The 17,224-nt window shown below is 37.2% G+C and overlaps 1 protein-coding gene across 2 annotated transcripts in view; it reads left to right on the forward strand.

Annotated features, from left to right (window-relative positions):
• The window catches only part of clstn2a (calsyntenin 2a), a 230,744-nt gene extending 217,106 nt beyond the window's left edge, over positions 1-13,638 (forward strand). For both annotated transcript variants that reach the window (XM_038271283.1, XM_038271291.1), the window contains exons 13-18: positions 5,703-5,908; positions 6,070-6,237; positions 6,863-7,008; positions 7,148-7,268; positions 9,206-9,396; positions 9,524-13,638. In XM_038271283.1, the coding sequence (XP_038127211.1) occupies positions 5,703-5,908; positions 6,070-6,237; positions 6,863-7,008; positions 7,148-7,268; positions 9,206-9,396; positions 9,524-9,742 (1,051 nt within the window). In that variant the 3' untranslated portion in view covers positions 9,743-13,638. The remainder of the gene's footprint in view (positions 1-5,702; positions 5,909-6,069; positions 6,238-6,862; positions 7,009-7,147; positions 7,269-9,205; positions 9,397-9,523) is intronic.
• The last annotated feature ends 3,586 nt before the right edge of the window (positions 13,639-17,224 follow it).

Below are 17,224 nucleotides of genomic sequence, written 5' to 3' on the forward strand. Positions count from 1 at the left end.
ACTGATATCAAAATGCCTGCAAGCACTGCTGGAAAGGCTCAACTCAATTAAGATCACAAGTTATGAACCCTAACAACAGGAGCAGTTAAAACACAGAAGGGGTTATTAGAGGAAAAGGGTGTTTAAATCAGGGATGTAAATGTTCAGGGTAGCATCATGCAAAGATGTCATGTATATTTTAGCAGAGCTTTCAGTGGGCCAGTATGACACAGTGGGATTTTTTTTTCCAGGTGAACCACATACCAGGACTTCTAACCGCAAAACCGCAATCCAGTTCCTTTTTCCTTTTTAAGGAACAGTGCAGACAGAAACAGAATAAGCTTTAAGCTATAGTGCTGATGAACACCAAAAGGTACAGGAGCTTGTACATTAATCATGCTTTGCCATTAGAGCATTTCTCTTGGATCTATGTGCTAATTGGGTTCAGTTTTCGAGAGAGCAACCTGCTGTATCCATGCCATGAGATCAGTGCACAAATGTGAAGGAATGATGGCTGCATGATTTTAAAGACACATAATTGAATATATAAATAACCAGCTATCTGTACATATAGAATTTAAAATATATTAATAAATTATAGATATAAATAGTGTTTAAAGGTATAGGGAAGGATTTTCTTTTTCCGGGTGGATCATCAAAATAAGTGGTCCTCCTAATTGTCAATCATTCTGGTGATATCTTTACGTATGGCCGTCCTACATGCTCGTCCCTAGGCAGCTATCTTTTTCTGTGCATGTACACTTTGAGGTGTATATGTGTGGTGAGATACGGTCTTAGCAAATTATTGAAGCTCACCTTTCTCATAACGGATCCTACAAGAATTCGCTATTGAAAGCTCTAAATGCACAGGCAGAAAAAAAAATCTTGCTAGCCGATAGCTTGTTTATTGGCCTGTAACATGCGTAAGTTAGCTGTAAAGATGCTTGTAGCTACAGAGATACACACATATTTGCATTCACAATCGTATTTACGCTTGTCAAAAATACAGTTTCACTTACAGGTGGTGAGTCTGACATAGTGAAAAAAGTTGCTAATCTTCTTTTGGAAAGTAAGCTGTTATGACCGATGCACACAGCAACTTGTAAACAGAGCATGCACATTAGTCTTTTCAGAAATGAGGGGAAATCCTTCCCTATATCTTTAATATGGGTGGAAAATGGAGGAGTCTTCATGCCAGTTTACAAAAGATCACAATAAATCCTCAAAAGATTAGGAAACATCTCAATACATAAGATGTATCCAGAACTCAACCATTTTTGTCCAAATCATAAAGATTGTGTTTTAACATAATAATTAACTATCTCTCTAAAGCTACTTTTTTCAACAAAATAACTCTTTAAAATTAGACCTTTCCATGAATCTAAGATATCACAGCCAGTGATAAGCACAGTATTAACCGGAGGTCTTTGTTAATCTGGTCATTCCATATATCTGACTTTTAGGGTGTCATTAATAATACTTCTTTTCAATTTTCACCCCTCTACCGTGGCTACCAAACATATTTTTTCGCTCTCTTTTCTCCGGTTGCCATTGGTAACCATGAAATAACATTGATCAGCTGGCTCATTTACTGTAAATACACAGTGACATTCATGCAGTGCTTTGGATGAGCTATTTAAATTGAATGTGGGCGTCTAGAGGGCAAAACATGAGATGGAACATTGTGTGGAAACTTCTAGGTTTATAAAAAAAATGCTTGGTTTCATAAATCAGGAAGTGTTTAGTGTCGCCATTTTCAGATTTTTGACCTACGTCGCGTGATTTGATCACTCGATGTGTCATAAAGTTTTTAGTGTAAACTTGCTTCTTCTTTTTCTTTAGAAGAAACAATTAAGATTTACTCACAGCACAATTAGTGGGGGTTTTTGACACAGCTGTTGTGACTTTTTGGGGATTCTTCTGTAAAAGATTTACATGTGCTGTGTCTGAAATAATGAATGTATAATAAAGTGTGAAGGAGGTATGAAATTGTGGCAGATGTTGGGGTTGACTTTGTCATCAAGCCATTGAACACGCAGTGAGATGCTAAAAATGGACCATTATTGTAAAAACAATTAAACCATCAAAAACAAGCAGATGTACTTCCAGGAAATAAAGCCTGATGGTGTTTGCACGGACTCTTAACTGTCCCTGCCCTTGCTTTAGTTTTATTTTTTGTCCTGCATCTGTTTGTGGGCTTTGAAATTTGCTTTGAACCCTATGAAATGTTTTTTACTCTGGCAGATCTTCAGGATGAGGACTCTCTCTCAAGGCTTTTCTTTTATCTGATCTATAAAAAACTGCCACATTTTCTTAATATCTTCAAACATATTGATCTAAGAAGTGTCTTTATTTCAGATTAGGGTTGTCAAAAGTATCGATACTCAAAAAAGTATCGATACTGAAACGTTGTATCCGGATACAATACTCGTTTTTAAAAGTATCGATACAGTGCCACCATCAGTGGCACCTTAGCAGTCATTCATCTAAAGTGCAGAATAGAGGACAATGCACTTTCAGAACACTGTATGATTGAATAATTCTGTGCACTTTTCAGTTTCAGACTTTTTTTTTGTAAGAGGTGCAGCTGCTGAGAATTATTTTAGTTTCTTAACCGGTTTGGCTAGTGTCATTGTTATGTGTGCAAAGCATAGCCAAGGAAGGAACACTTAATTTTAATTTTATACGTTTTTTATCAAGCTTGCTTAATATTGTGCACAGCATACAACCTCAAAATATTGTTCTTATTGTTTATTGTATTTTATTTATTAATGTAAATATTTCTGTAGAATTTTGGAGTCTTTGTTTTTATCATTGTGGTATCGAAAATGGTATCGAGTATCGAATATTTTCCTTAGTATCGGTATCGAGTTGAAAAGTTTAGTATCGTAACAACCCTATTTCAGATATATACATAAAATAGGACTTTTTTTGATATTAGTGAAAAAAATAATAGGTGTCTCAGTTAGATTGGTCGAACCAAAAGCCTAATTAATTCATCCAGATTCATCCATTATTTCCTGAAGTTTACACACTACATTCAATCTCAAAAAGGTGTTTGTTTATTTTTTTACTTTTGGCAAATTAAAGACTAACTAACTAGTAGATGTATTTAGTATACATTTTTTTAATTACAATCCAATTAGATCCAGAGTGCATCTCGTTCTAAGTCGGTCTGAGTCTAACATTTGATTCTGTTTTGTCTTCTCCTGCCTTCACACCCATACAGCTACAGTAGATTGTTTACCTTCAAAGGTAGGCCAGGGTCAGATCAGACACATGTTGTTTGATAAAATAAGACGAGCCTTTGGAACAACAAAAGGCGTTGTGCACCTCTAACCCGCTGGCAGCAAGATAAAGCTGGAAGAATCCTCTGTGCCCAATCTGCAAACTGAACATGTCTGCAGTCTATGATTAGGGAAATCTATAGATGCTTTTTTTTTTAAATCCTGATCGTTTTATTTTATTTGTAAATAGTGTTGCTGGATTCATTGGTTTTATAACGACTGTACAGCCATGTGAGGAATCATAAGTCTACAGTGATGTAGTGTTGCCTGTGTTCCCTTAGGCTTTGATGAAACAAACATATCTTTTTAGATTTGCATTTATGTACAATAAAACAACATTGTGCAACTTTTGGAAATCTATTGTATTCTGCTGAGAGATAAGGTCTCACTCTGTTGCACTTTACTGCTGCACTCATTTCTATTTATTTTACCATCTGTCTACCCTCTCAGTCCATGTGTTTGCCAAAAAAAAACTAAGTTGATTAATTGGATACTTCAGAGAAAACTACTAAAAGCAAATGATTTAAAGTAAAACTAAAAATGTTCAGAACATTTGGAAAGATATGAACAATTTCCGCTCATTTTCGTCAAAGAAACACCATCCATCCATTTTCTCCCACTTATGACATCAGGAGGGTTACTGTGCGGCCGGTGCCTATATCCGGCAGTCTATGGCTGAAAGGCGGGGTCCACCCTGGACAGGTCGCCAATCTGTCACAGGGCATCAAAGAGACACATGTAGTCATAGAACCATGCACACACACTGACACATAAGGGCAATTTAGAGATACCAGTTCAACCAGTCATGTTTTTGGACTGTGGGAGGAAGCTGGAGCACCTGAAGGGCGCAGGGAGTACATGGCAACTCCATGCAGAAAGACCCTTGGTCGGGAATTGAACCTGGAATCTTCTTGCTACAAGGAAACAAAGCTATAAACTGTACCCCTGTGCAGCCCATCACAGCAACTCTAGTATTATAAATCTATCCATCCATCCTTCATCTGATCCAGCTCAGTCCTGTCAGGGTTGGGCCGGTGCCTATCTCCGGCAGTCTATGGGTGAGAGGCTGGGTACACCCTAGACAGGTCACCAGTCTATTGCATGAAAACACAGAGACAAACAGGACCAAAAACCATTCTTGCACGCAATCATACCTAAGGCGAATTTAGAGAAGTCAATTAATCATGTTTTTGGACTTTGGAAGGAAGTCGGAGTATCCAGAGAGAACCCAGGCATGCACTGGGAGAACATGCAAATCCATACAGAAAGACCAAGGCCTGGGAATCGAACCGAGAGCCTTCTTGCTGCAGGGCAATGGTGCTACCCACTGCATCACTGTGCAGCACCATCATAAATCTATGCTTCTCTTTAATTGGGACCCTAACCCAAGAAATTTCTAACAGCATGCTTAAAGTGTATTTTTAATACATGTAACCCTTTAAGCAGTGTGCATTACTAAGCATCTTAAAGTGAAAATATCAAGTTTAACTGTTTGCTTTCACTTAATGCTGTTATTTACTCATAGAAAATGTTCATGCAGAACAGATTCTATGGAGGACAATACTTTTGACATGACACCTACCACAATGTATATTGTTTGGTTTATCTTAAACATCCAAATATACCCAAAAGCTAAGAAGAAAAGAAGGCCCTGTTGACAGAACAACCATTACTTATCAGATCTGTCTTTTTTGCAAAAAGAAAACTTATGCTAAGAGAAATCCTTAGATAGTCCTGTTAGCAGCTTTCTGTAACAATGACGCGGACACTGCAAACATGAGAAAGAACATCCTCATGTTAACCTACACATAAAATGCTAAGTGTGGTATAATAATCCATGAGTTTAAAACTGGGTGTTTTACACTCAGGGATAAAAGGATTAAGTGTATAAAATAAAAGTCATATTGAACCCGTTTTTTAACTGTTGGTGGCAGGTTACCCCTCTGATTATCTTGTTTACTATGTTTGTTTTTTCTTTTTATTCACATGTTGTTGTTTTTTTATGATTTGATGCATAGGGTCAGAAAATGACGTTTTTTTTTAGTTTCTCTTGAGATTGAGGTGACGATTATAGTAAAATAAAAATAATTCATAGGTTTGAGGAAATGTTTTATCTAAAAACTAAATCTGTAAGGATTACAGATCTAATACCAAAAAGAGCCTCGATAGGACCTTTAAATGTACATCTTCTCATGCAGTAAAAAGGTTTTGGCAGGGGTAACATCAGCTAAAATTAGCTTTACCATGTTTTCAGTTTTTCTTTTTGTAACTTTTGCAGTACTGTATCTATTCTAGAAATTACACTTAGAATTTTTATTTTCAAAAATAGGTGTTTTTTTTTTTTTTGTTAAATTCTAAATTAGAACAAAAAAGTGAAGAAAACCCTAAGTGTGTATGCACGAGTATGCTTTAACACCTCACCTGTCCTTCTGTCAGGTGTTTTGGAGAGGACACCTGTGTCTCCATCCCAGACATCAAGGCAATGGTTATGGTGCTGCCACCAAGTGAACCCACAATCACCATTTCAGGATCCAAGCAGCTTGTCAGACCAGCCAGTGACCTCCGCAGCCCGCTGGGTGTGGCGCCCTTCAAAGAGCTTCGGATCACTAGTACAGTAATGAAGGGCGACAGCTTTGGAGGATGTGAGTGGCCGCTCCTCTCAGCTTTTAAAGGATCGCTTTTTTCTTAACAGCTTGCTCTAATGTCTCAGTTCATCGACTTTACACCCTAATTGCTAACTTTTATCATTCCAAGCTGTTTTTTTTTAGTCATATTACTTATAATGTGGTGTCTGTGTGTGCAGTCCACCGACCTGGGGTGATGGAGCTAATGCATAACCTGGACTACTGTGATGTGCTTGTTATCGGAGAGGAGTTGGAACCAGAGAGAGAGAGCCTGGAGATTCACCACAGTGCTTTACTGGGAAAACACCTTGATGCCACCAATTCCACCTCTGGAATATCAATATATGGTAGATATGTTCATTTCACAGCACTTCTTAACCTTAAAACTCAGAATATGTTTGTTATAAATCTTAACGTGATCTCTTTAAATGCGAATCAGGAAATAGGCAGAAAATCCCTTTAGATTTTTTAAAACGTCTGTGGAATATTGATAGTTATTATTGAACGTTAAAGGTTTTTCTCATGCCATATTTCTACTGTTACCTCTAATACTGTCAGACTGTTCTATGCAAAACAATATAAAATAAATACAAAAAAATTGTTTTATGCTCCAAAGTGTTTTGTTAACTATATAGCTTGGTCCACATTTAGAAAATCAGTAATCATTTAAAAGCCTTGTTGTTTGCTTCTCCAGACATTTTGAAAAAATCCCTACAAAACAACAATAAATTCTTTATTTTCTAATAAAATGTAGTTAGAAAATATTTGGAAAACTAAATAGCATCTTTTAGAAAGCTGCATCTTTTTACAGGTAGGAATACTATGATAATATCCCCTCACTATCCTTCACCTTTAGCATTTCTCTCACTAAAATCTGTATCAATTGTGGGCAACAAGGGATGGTCAACCTGTTCAACTGATCTGCTGAGATTGAAATTCATCTATTAAAGTATAATGTCTGACTGTCCCCAGGTGTGGACTCCATGGCCCACTATGAGCAGGTTCTCAGACAGTTACGCTACAGAAACTGGAGACCTGCCTCTCTAACAGAGAGAAGGTTCAGACTAACCTGCTCTGAACTCAATGGACGTTACACAAGTAATGAGTTTAATCTGGAGGCAAGTTTGGGTTTTTACATAAACCTACATCTTTTCTCATTTTCTTTGTTTTTATGTACTTATCACACAGTGTCATAGGTACCTTCCTTGGTCTCTCCTTTTTTTTGGGAATAACAGCTCTTTGTTCCTGCTTCTTTAGGTCAGTGTTCTTCACCACACAGCACCCATGGAACATGTCAATCATATGGCTGCACAGGCTCAGTACATGAGACCCGTCCATCACCCGCTAATGATTCACTCACTTAACTCACACATGTCAGGTAAGCCCCGAATAAAGAAGTGGTTTTCTGCATCACTTGTCTAATGGCACCCTATCTTAACCTTATTGGTTGGATTGAACAAATTTTCCTTTTCTAATCAAATGTATTACAATTAAAAACAGTTATGCATAAGATTATTACAGTGGGTGCATTAAGGAACTCATTACTCTTAGGAAGGTTTGCCCTAAAAATCAAATAGTTTGGTATTTGAAGCCTCCAAAAGGGATTGTAGAGGATTTCATGTACAGCTTTTCCCTAGCAATAGGAAATAGTAAATTACATTTAAAACAAACGCAAAACATTTCTGGTTTTTGGTTCTCCAAACAAATTCACCCTAAAAGCAGACAGCCAACGTGTTAAAGGGTCTTTGAAAACCCCTGAGATATCATCCTGACTCCTACACCAGGCTGTTGCTGCTGATGATATTTATAGTTTGTACAACATAGACTCCCTTTGGTCTAAGAGATTCCTAGAGGCCAGGCTAAAATTAGCTAGATACAAATGAAGATAAACATCATGAAGGAATCAGATTAGTCTAAAATTTAATTATTTGGACACCAGAACAGATCCTGTGTTTCCTTTTAACTAAATACAGTATTCCATGAAAAAGATCATCACACCATCTGTGAAGGATACAGCTGCAAGTTTATTGCCTCCAAGATGCTTTGCTGCAGCAGCATCCAACCAGCCCACCATTATAGAATCAGCTGGGATTTCTTCTATCTGCCAGAGGGTCATGGGGGAAACTGTGACACCATCTATGGAATAGAATTAGGCTGAAACAGAACTGGACCCTGCAACATGACAGAGACCTAAAACATGGCAGCAAATTCACAGGCTGACCAATAAGAGAAAAGGCTTAACCATTGACGGATCATGATGTCACTGAGGTCTTGCAGAGTAACTTCAAATGCAAACAACCCCTCACATGTTATAACTGGTAGAATGCAACTAGCAGCATTTCATGGACATTAATAAAGTTCATTGTTATTTGTTTTTACTTATGCATTAATTTAGTATACTCTAGAATTGTAAATAATTAAGTAGGATTATTAATGCACATTGGGACTATAAAAACTCAGTGAGGGGCAGTGACTCCTCGTTTTAATATCATGCATAATGGATAATGGTTTCCTGTAACTTACAGAGGGAGGTTTAGTGGGTTACTGTTGCTTAAACATTAAGCCAGTGTATCTTGGTGCAGGTAGTCTGTTAGTGAAAACTAGAGTTATGCTGATAGCCTTTTTGTTTTTAGCTAAGAATAAACATGCCCACTAGAATGGGAAATAGTTTAAAAAGCAGTGTCGTTCATTCAGAGGTTAGATCTTTAATATGTACCAGAAATGGTGAAGAACCTTTAAGGATGTATATGAATAAAAGGTTAGTTTATGTGCATATAGTTTCCTTTACTGCAGTCCTATACACGTCTCTCACAGCCTGATAAATAGCTGGCGCACTAACCTCCCAGCCAGGATTTCCAGAGAGGGTACAACCAATCAATAACTAAAAGATGTGGTTTGCAGAGAAAAAGTGAACAGCTGATATTCCAGCTACTTCCTCTTTGAAGAGCTCAGTCTTGTGTAACAGTCCTTTGTGCATTCGAGAGTGATGTTGATTCTGTGCGTGATGTATGAATCTGTTTCCACTGAACCTTGTCCGACTTATCTCATAATCCCCAAGTCTTCAGCCCCAACCAAGCATAAACACTTGTTTTTTTTGTTTGTTTGTTTTTTTTTCTTCAATTTGGTCTTTTTCTACATATTGAACAACAGTTCAAACAGTTGGATTTAAAAAGTACATAAATTATGCAACTCCATCCTAGTAATCTTATTTATGATAATAAAGTAATGCAACACACCCAAAGGAAAATATAATTGAGTTATGCCACTAATTTCATTTTGTGTGTGCAGAAATTATGCCCTTCTTTTCTTCACTAGGTCCAGCTCCTCCTGCAGCCACAGTTGTAATTGTGGTGTGTATCGCCGCCCTTGTGATCATCGTGGTGATCGGGATCTACAGGATCCATGCCGCACATCAGGAGGGGTCCAGAGATGATGAGGATGAAATTAAAGATCCAGAGTCAGACTGGGAAAGCTCTGGACTCAACATCACTGTCAATCCCATGGAGGTAGCTGGGACTATTTCAGCTCTCCAGAACGCTTTGCATTTTTTACTGATATGATGACTAAAATGCGTATCAGCCATGATTGGATTTGGGAGCTGTGTTTTCTTTTTTTTTCTTTTTTTTTGTCTAGGACATAAGAGGACCCCAGGCGCACGGAAAAGCTGTGAGAGGAGAAGAATGTGAGGAGGAGGATGATGAAGATGATGCTGAGTTGGTGGGAGGCATGACGATGGTTGAATCAGACAGCAGTGATGAAGAGGAAGAGGAGGAAAATAAGGGAAGAGGAGAGGTTAATGGGAGGAAGCAGAAGGGAAAACCTGAGTGGGACAGTTCATGTGGAACATACTAAGCACACACACACGTACACACACATTTCTACACACACACACACACAGTGGTTTTATCTCTTCCAAAAACATGCACACCTACACTCTTAGTCAGCTACAACACACAGACAAACACACAGACATTTAAATTCCCTAATCAAATAAATTAGAATCTTTTGCTGGAAAAATACACAGAATCCTCCCATGTTGCAGTTTTTAAAGAAATGTCGCCATCTGCTGGGCAAAGGGAAACATTCGTCACCATTCAGTCAGCAGCAGTTCCAGTGCTGGAAATCATTAAGTGTTTTTCATTATTCACAGCACATTCAGTGAGTTAGATCATTTATCAACACATTAAAAAGCACATGTGTCATTTCACCATCATTTCGTGTGCAGACTGTCTGAGTTTTTCTTTGAAAACATAAAATAAACCTAACCTCTTGTCCCTACATTTAGTGCAGTGTATCGCAAAAGGATTTAGTAGTTGAACTTTTCCACATTTCAATATGTTACGACCACAAACATTAAAGTTTTCTTCTGGAATAATGTCTGGTTGACCGTCATAAAGTTCTGGATAATATTAGAATGGAAAAACATGAATGCTTTTTCATATTAAAATCTGAAAAACATTCCTCTTAACTTGCAGGCAGCCTCCCTGAGTCAATACATTTCTAGAAAAATCTTTTTGCTGCAGTTTCAGTTGGGCTAGGGCCTTATCTTCCAGGATTCTAAATAAAGTGCACTAAATTGCACATGCAAGAATGGTGTGTGGTGCATAATTTACAAAGATTGCTGCACAAATATTAAGATTTGCAAACTGGTTTGGTTAAGCCCATAAAAATGAGCAGATTGCATGCTGGGCCATTCTAACACATGAAAAGGCTTTGGTGTAAATGACTCTACTGTAGCTCTAGCTGTTATAATACACGTCATTGTCTCCCTGGAGGTTAAAAACACCTACATTTCTGTCCTTTTGCAGACTCTAACTGTTTTTTCTTTCCTTATTTTAATCGAGATTCATCTTCCAAGCAATGATTACCACTCTCTCTGTTCTTCCTGATGCAAAGTATCCCCAAAGCATTATACTATACCCACTATGTTTTCCCTGGTGTGCTCAAGCTGATATGCTATACTGTAGAAGTTTTTCTCTGTTTATTTTGTATTAGATAGAAAGTTTAACTCTGGTCTTACTTAGCCTTAGGACATTTTAGGACATCTTTAGAAATAACTTAGGAATAAAGTTGACAGTAAACAAGCTTATCAGTTTTCTTCCTTAAACCTGATAAGCTTATTTTTAGGACTGAAAACTAACAGGTGTAGAATGATCTGGAAAAAACCTAAGTAGCCTACTTAGAAATGAAGGATGAGACCTGATTTGATGAGGAACTAGGCACAAAGACTATGACCATATAACAATATTTGCTTCTTTACTAAACTATTTCTATGGGCACAAATTGTAAATAAAACCGTAAACTCAGCTTAATCCATTAAGCGTTCACAAATATTATTGTTTACAAGTAAGCAGAGAAAAAAACACTTTCTCATCCATAAATGTATTAATATACAATATCCATACAGATAATGTTTGCCCAGCACTATCTTAATAAACAGACACATATCACCAGATTCTCCCTCCTGAGCTAAGGTTCTCTGCAGCTCCTCCAGCTTTCTCCATAACTAAATGCTTTTGCCTACCCTTTACATTTATGCGCTACTTTGGGTTAGTAAATACCTCCTTGCTCCCCCCCAAAAAAATGTATTAATTAATTAATAAGTACATACAAGTTTGTGGTTGCAACAGGACAAAGCATGAACAAATTTACTGTCTCTAAATACTTAAGCAATCCTTTCTGATTCCTTTTCTATTGTCTTTCTAACCAGACAGTCTGTAATTCAGATGTATCCATACATGTATTCACGGGTTAATATATGCATTAACATTTTAGACAGAAATAATAACTGGATCTAGATATTCTGTACGGCTTAGCGATGTTGTTGCTCAGTGTTTATCATCCTCGACTGTTGGCTCGCACTTCCTTCCTCTCCATAAGCAGTGCTATGGTTCTGTGGGCTGCACATTAAAAAAAAAAAGGTTTCTCTCATTAAAAATATTTCTCATTTGCTGTGCATTGCATACGATTTACATGCAGTGAATGATAGATTATGTATTGCAGGTAATTCTCTCTCTGAATAGTGTCTTTTTATGACACCGGGTTACTGTGTACAACTTAAAACTACTATGTACATTTTACCGAAACCGATCTAATAATCATTATTTCCTGTTTTGGTATGAGCAACATGTCAGCTGAAATTATAAATTAAACAAGACTTCCAGATGGAAAAGCAGTACTTCCAGGCCTCATCATCATCCATCACCCCCCTGCAGTAAGGTTGAACCCTAACAAGCGTTGAAAGATTTTTATTTTTGACTTGGATTGAGTTTAAAGGAAATATGTAAAAGTAAAATTTACTTCTTAGAGTAAGTGAGGGGATGATCTGCAGTCATGACTGAGAGGTAACCAGCCTAGCTATCTCTCTGTATCATGTGTGTTTTGTTTTCAGCCTGCAGTGATCAGAAGTTTTCACACACTGACCGGTATTATAAATAATACATTTAACTCTGTACTTACAGCCTAAATAGTTAAAGATTGCTACAAACAGGCTTGAATTGGAAGGCAGACAGACTTTTAGTTTTTTGAAGATGTTTCCACAGCTATCCAGGATTTTTTGTCAATTCTGTTGGCTCGCACCAGAGCAATCTCTTATTGGAATGCTGATGTATTGCAGCAGCATGGAGGTCCATCCTTCTGCACACATTCCAAGTCAGATGCAAATCAAATAGCCGTCCTTTGTTCTTCTGAAATGTTGGAGCCTTTTGTTGTGCATGGGCTATGTGATTGGCCTTTTGAATCATAATAAGAGGCTAGTATAATATTGTTTTCTCAGCAAGTTGCAGATAAAATACAAACATGTTGTAGCCATTAAAAAGCTTCCAGTTTAATTCGCCCTGCCTGCATATTCAACCTCCCTGCCCCCTGAAAAAAACACCTCAAATAAATCATAATGGCCAAATAAAAAGTAAATATAAATTAGTGACCAGAATAAACAATAACATCATGGATTTTCCATCCAGCAATTATTATAATTACACTTTATATGCTTCACTGGCTCTCAGTCTTACTCAGCAAGGAGTGCAGCTTTGATATTTCTAAAGTTACTGATGCTTGTTTAAAGGGGAAAATGGATGTTAACATCTTTGGACAGTTTGCGTCTCAAAAAGTCCATTTGGCTTTGAAAATTGTTTTTGTTTTAAATAAGGAGCAACCCACAGAACACATTAGGCATCTGTTTTTTGAAGGAGTAACCCTGCATTACAGTGAACCTCTTCTTTGAAATCCATGATGTCCCCCATTTAAAACCTCCAAACTAAACCTATAGTAAAACACTCTTGTTGTGCAGTCCTCAATCTGTTTATATTCCTGCAGCCACGAGGCAACCAGATCCATCCCTTACTAGTGACACATTTAAACAATCCTACAGATTAAGTGTCCAGTATGTAGAGTTAACCCCACACCGCAGCGGTGGAAAAAGAGCCAGAGCTGCGGTTTGGTTTCTCCTCCTCACCTGTGATGTGTGCGTTCTTCCTAACAGACATGTCCATCTGTCCTTTAAGCACCTGTGATCGTAACGTCATCATTGTAAAACAACTGCCCCGTTTCCTTTGTCATGTTATGCTCCTGAAACGTTAAGGAGGTTTTTTGCATATAAAATGAAACCCTGTAAAAATGTTTAAGACAATTATTTTATATATCCGTTTCCTTTTTCTTTTTGTAAACTTAATAGTTGGGATTTATCTCTATCTAGCGGTCATCCCACTGCTTTCTGTATAATGATCAATAAAGACATGTTTTAGACTCTACTCAGCTCTGCTTTGTGTTCCTGTGCTGCATTTACACCCATCTGTTTGTAGGAATACCTTTAAACCACAGAATGCATGAGCCGTTATCACATCCATTTGCAAGCTTTCTGAAATTCACATCTTGACATTCTAGGTACTTTTTATGGGTGTTTATGATAAATTCACATTTATAAAGAAAATGTAATTTGAATTTCTTCTAGCATCTGTAGCAGCGTTTCTGAGCTGGTGAGAAATTAAACCTTTTAGCTGTTCTAGCTGTTTTTTAACCAACTTTTTTGGTAAGAAGTAGTCAAAATCAGTAAAAGAGACATAAAACTGACTTTTCTTCAAGAAAGTTCTGTCTAAAATATATATGTTTTTGGTATTAATGTAGATTAGTGTAATAAGAGCTAAATGTCAAAGCTATTCATGTCATGTCAAAGCAGATTTCTACCACTTTAAAAAAATCTATTAATAATTTATTAATCAATTACATTTCATGTCTGCACTGGAAAATCATAAATATTTTTTTGTGAACATGTAGATATTTGGTGCTGCAGCATTACTCATCTTCCTATATGAAACATGCTTAGAACAGATCATGTACATTGTTTCCTGCGAGAGCAATGTTTTGTGATGATGAAAAAAACATATTTTAGCTATTTAGTTATGAACCATTTACTGTACATTGCCATCATTTTCTTGTGCCATAAACCATGATAATATTTTTGGACATTGAAAATCAATGTCCATGCTTTTTATTAACCATGTCCATTGGGGGAGTAGCATAAAAGTTTCGCTCTGCAGGTTGTCTCCTCTACAACACCTCCCCTAAGACAGTATCACATGACACAAGAATTGTGCCTTTGCCCCCCCATGGTATTTAAGGATAAGAGAAACACACCACACAGGATTTTTCCGTGATGCTCTGGGATGTTGACATCGGAGAGATGCCAGCATGGAAAACCCAGGCCCAAGGTCCAGCTCTCCAGCGTGACCAATACTAAGTCTTGATGGTTGACATTTCAGAACCGTGCTACTGCATGACAGACTGCTTGCAGCAGTCCTCTTTGAGTTTCAGATGCTTGAAGAAATGAAGGTAGTGGAGGAGAGAAAATTCAGGTTGAAGTTCGACAAGGCCATTTAAGGGTTAAACAAGACAGACAAAAAAAATCCTCAAATCTTCTGAAAATAGTTAGTTCCTCTGTGACTTAGTGTTGCCCCTGCTGATACAACAAAATTGGAATCTTGCCATCACTGCCACCACTCTCCGTGTGGATGTAGCCTACTGCTGATTATGGTTTCCCTTTGGAAGGCTGAACAGAACCAAAGACTTCTCCCAGCTGAAAAGAAAACCTAGTGTTGCAACTTACATGTGAGCAAAAACAAAAAACAGTTGCTGTCACTGTGCAGATTAGGGAGCTAAAAGAGCCACATTGTTTTAATGGTGAGCAGTTGTTTTAGCATGATTAAGGCCTTTTAGCTGAAACAAAACAACAAACTGCATTTAGGAGTTTAAGGTGAAGCTGTCTCCATGCATTGAATTCAGAATGTAGATACAATTACACAACATTTTGTTATTACACCATAAGGATTTCAATGTTTTATGCTGATGATTACCAATTGATTATACACCATTATTATTATTACCATCATTATTATACACCACATCTATTAAAAAATGTATCCGTAATCTCATCATAAATCTTATAAAGCAAATTAAGCTATTAGGTCATTTTGGTATCGAGACAATTTAAACAGACTGTAAAACGGAAATATAATGGAATTTGTTTGATTTTTTTACCCCTTCTTTAACTGTGTTCAAGAAATTAATGAACATATTAGACCTTACATTGAGCCCAAAGTTAAAGCCCTATGCAGGGTTCTATAGACTGCTTTTAATATGAATGAATCTATTAACTGTTCAGATTTTCAATAGAAGTGTTGCTGTGCTGCTTTTAGTTATGCTGAATGTTCATTTCTGCGCTTCCCGCATCCCCGAGGAGAGAAAAACACAATCGGTTAATTAGTAGCTTAATGTTGCTTTTTAACCGATAAGCACTGCATGTTCAATAATGCTAAAACGGACCTTGGAGAGCCAACAATGCAGTTAATAGCTATTGACTTGGTTGAGCCTTTAAGCTGCTGAAAAGCGGTTTTTCTTTGCTCAGACATTTCTTTCTGCGGCTTATTCCATTGTCTTTTTAAGAAAATCCACAAATTACATTTTTATTTGCCTTTTTAAAAGATTATTTATTGAATAATTTTTTTTTCATCTTGGCAACACCTTTTTCTCCAGCTCTTTTAGCAGTAAACAATCATGAATCACCAGCCCGCAGAGAGGCCTGAGTCTCTTAAGGCTTTTTAGTGACTGAGATGTGGTATTTTATTTTTTCTCACCATTTACTGAAAGCATAAATGCACAAAGTTGGAGCCTGGATAGAAAATCCTTTCTAGATGGTTATAAGAGAGCGCTGGAATGATAAGGATACATGCGCCCTCTGATGTAGCTGTAATAAAAACCTGACCAGTAATTATATGTAGGAATATCCTGCAAGGCTAAAATTATTTTTCTAAGCATTTCCAACACTTGGACCTCTTTATCATATTTGAAACTCTTGAAAAACCTGCTGTGCATTGTAAAGATGTTGATAAAATATTTTATACATTCTTTATGTAAAATACAAAAAGACAGTGGAAAAAATGTTTTTACTTTGAATGTACAAATGTACATGTATGATACATACAGTATTACTCCAGGAAAACAGAATAAAAGGGAGGAAACAGTAGAGTGGAGCAGGCTCAACAACAAATGTAGGCACAATTAAAACAACTACATTTTAAAACTCTCGCCTTTTCTCATTAATTCGGATTTTAATAGTTAATCATGTAAACAAACCAAAAAGGAAAACGTATCATTTTTTTTTTTCTTCTACAGATGTTAATGTTTGGGATTGTGAACTGTTGGTTTTAGTTTGTTTTTTTTTTGTAGAGTCCAACAGGTCAACTTCACCAAGTTGCAGCTTTTATTGTTTTTCAGGCGAATACTTTTGTGGACCCAATCAAGAGTTAAACCTGTCTCAATTCAATTCCAATTCCATCAACCATCTGATTAGCTGAAATGACACGGTGCAAGGTGATGCAGTTTGTAGCGCTGTGTGCTTGCAGCAAGAAGGTTCTGGGTTTGATTCCCAGCCTAGGGTCTTTCTGCAGGGAGTTTGTATGTTCTCCTCATGCATGTGAGTGTTCTTTCTGGGTACTCTGGCTTCCCCCACAGAAGTTAGGTTAATTGGCTTCTCTATATTTTCCTTATGCGTTTGTGCATGGTTGTACGTCTCTGTGTGATTCATTGCTTCAACACACTGGTGACCTGTCCAGGGTGTACCCTGCTTTTTGCCCATAGATAGGGACAGGCCCCACCTCAACCCTGAGGGAATAAGCAGAAGATGTATGAACTTTAACCTCATTCTGTTACATTTGCAACAGTTATATTAGAGAAGCAGATAACATTTATATCTCTTACTTGGTACAAAGATAATTGTATAAACTTTTTGCACTTTTTGTTTTTGAGTAGAAAAGCAAGTACTGAGATGTATGATGTTTTGTT

Source organism: Cyprinodon tularosa, unplaced genomic scaffold (genome assembly GCF_016077235.1).
Source record: "Cyprinodon tularosa strain WSP-4 unplaced genomic scaffold, ASM1607723v1 ctg12, whole genome shotgun sequence".
NCBI classification, from domain to species: domain Eukaryota; kingdom Metazoa; phylum Chordata; class Actinopteri; order Cyprinodontiformes; family Cyprinodontidae; genus Cyprinodon; species Cyprinodon tularosa.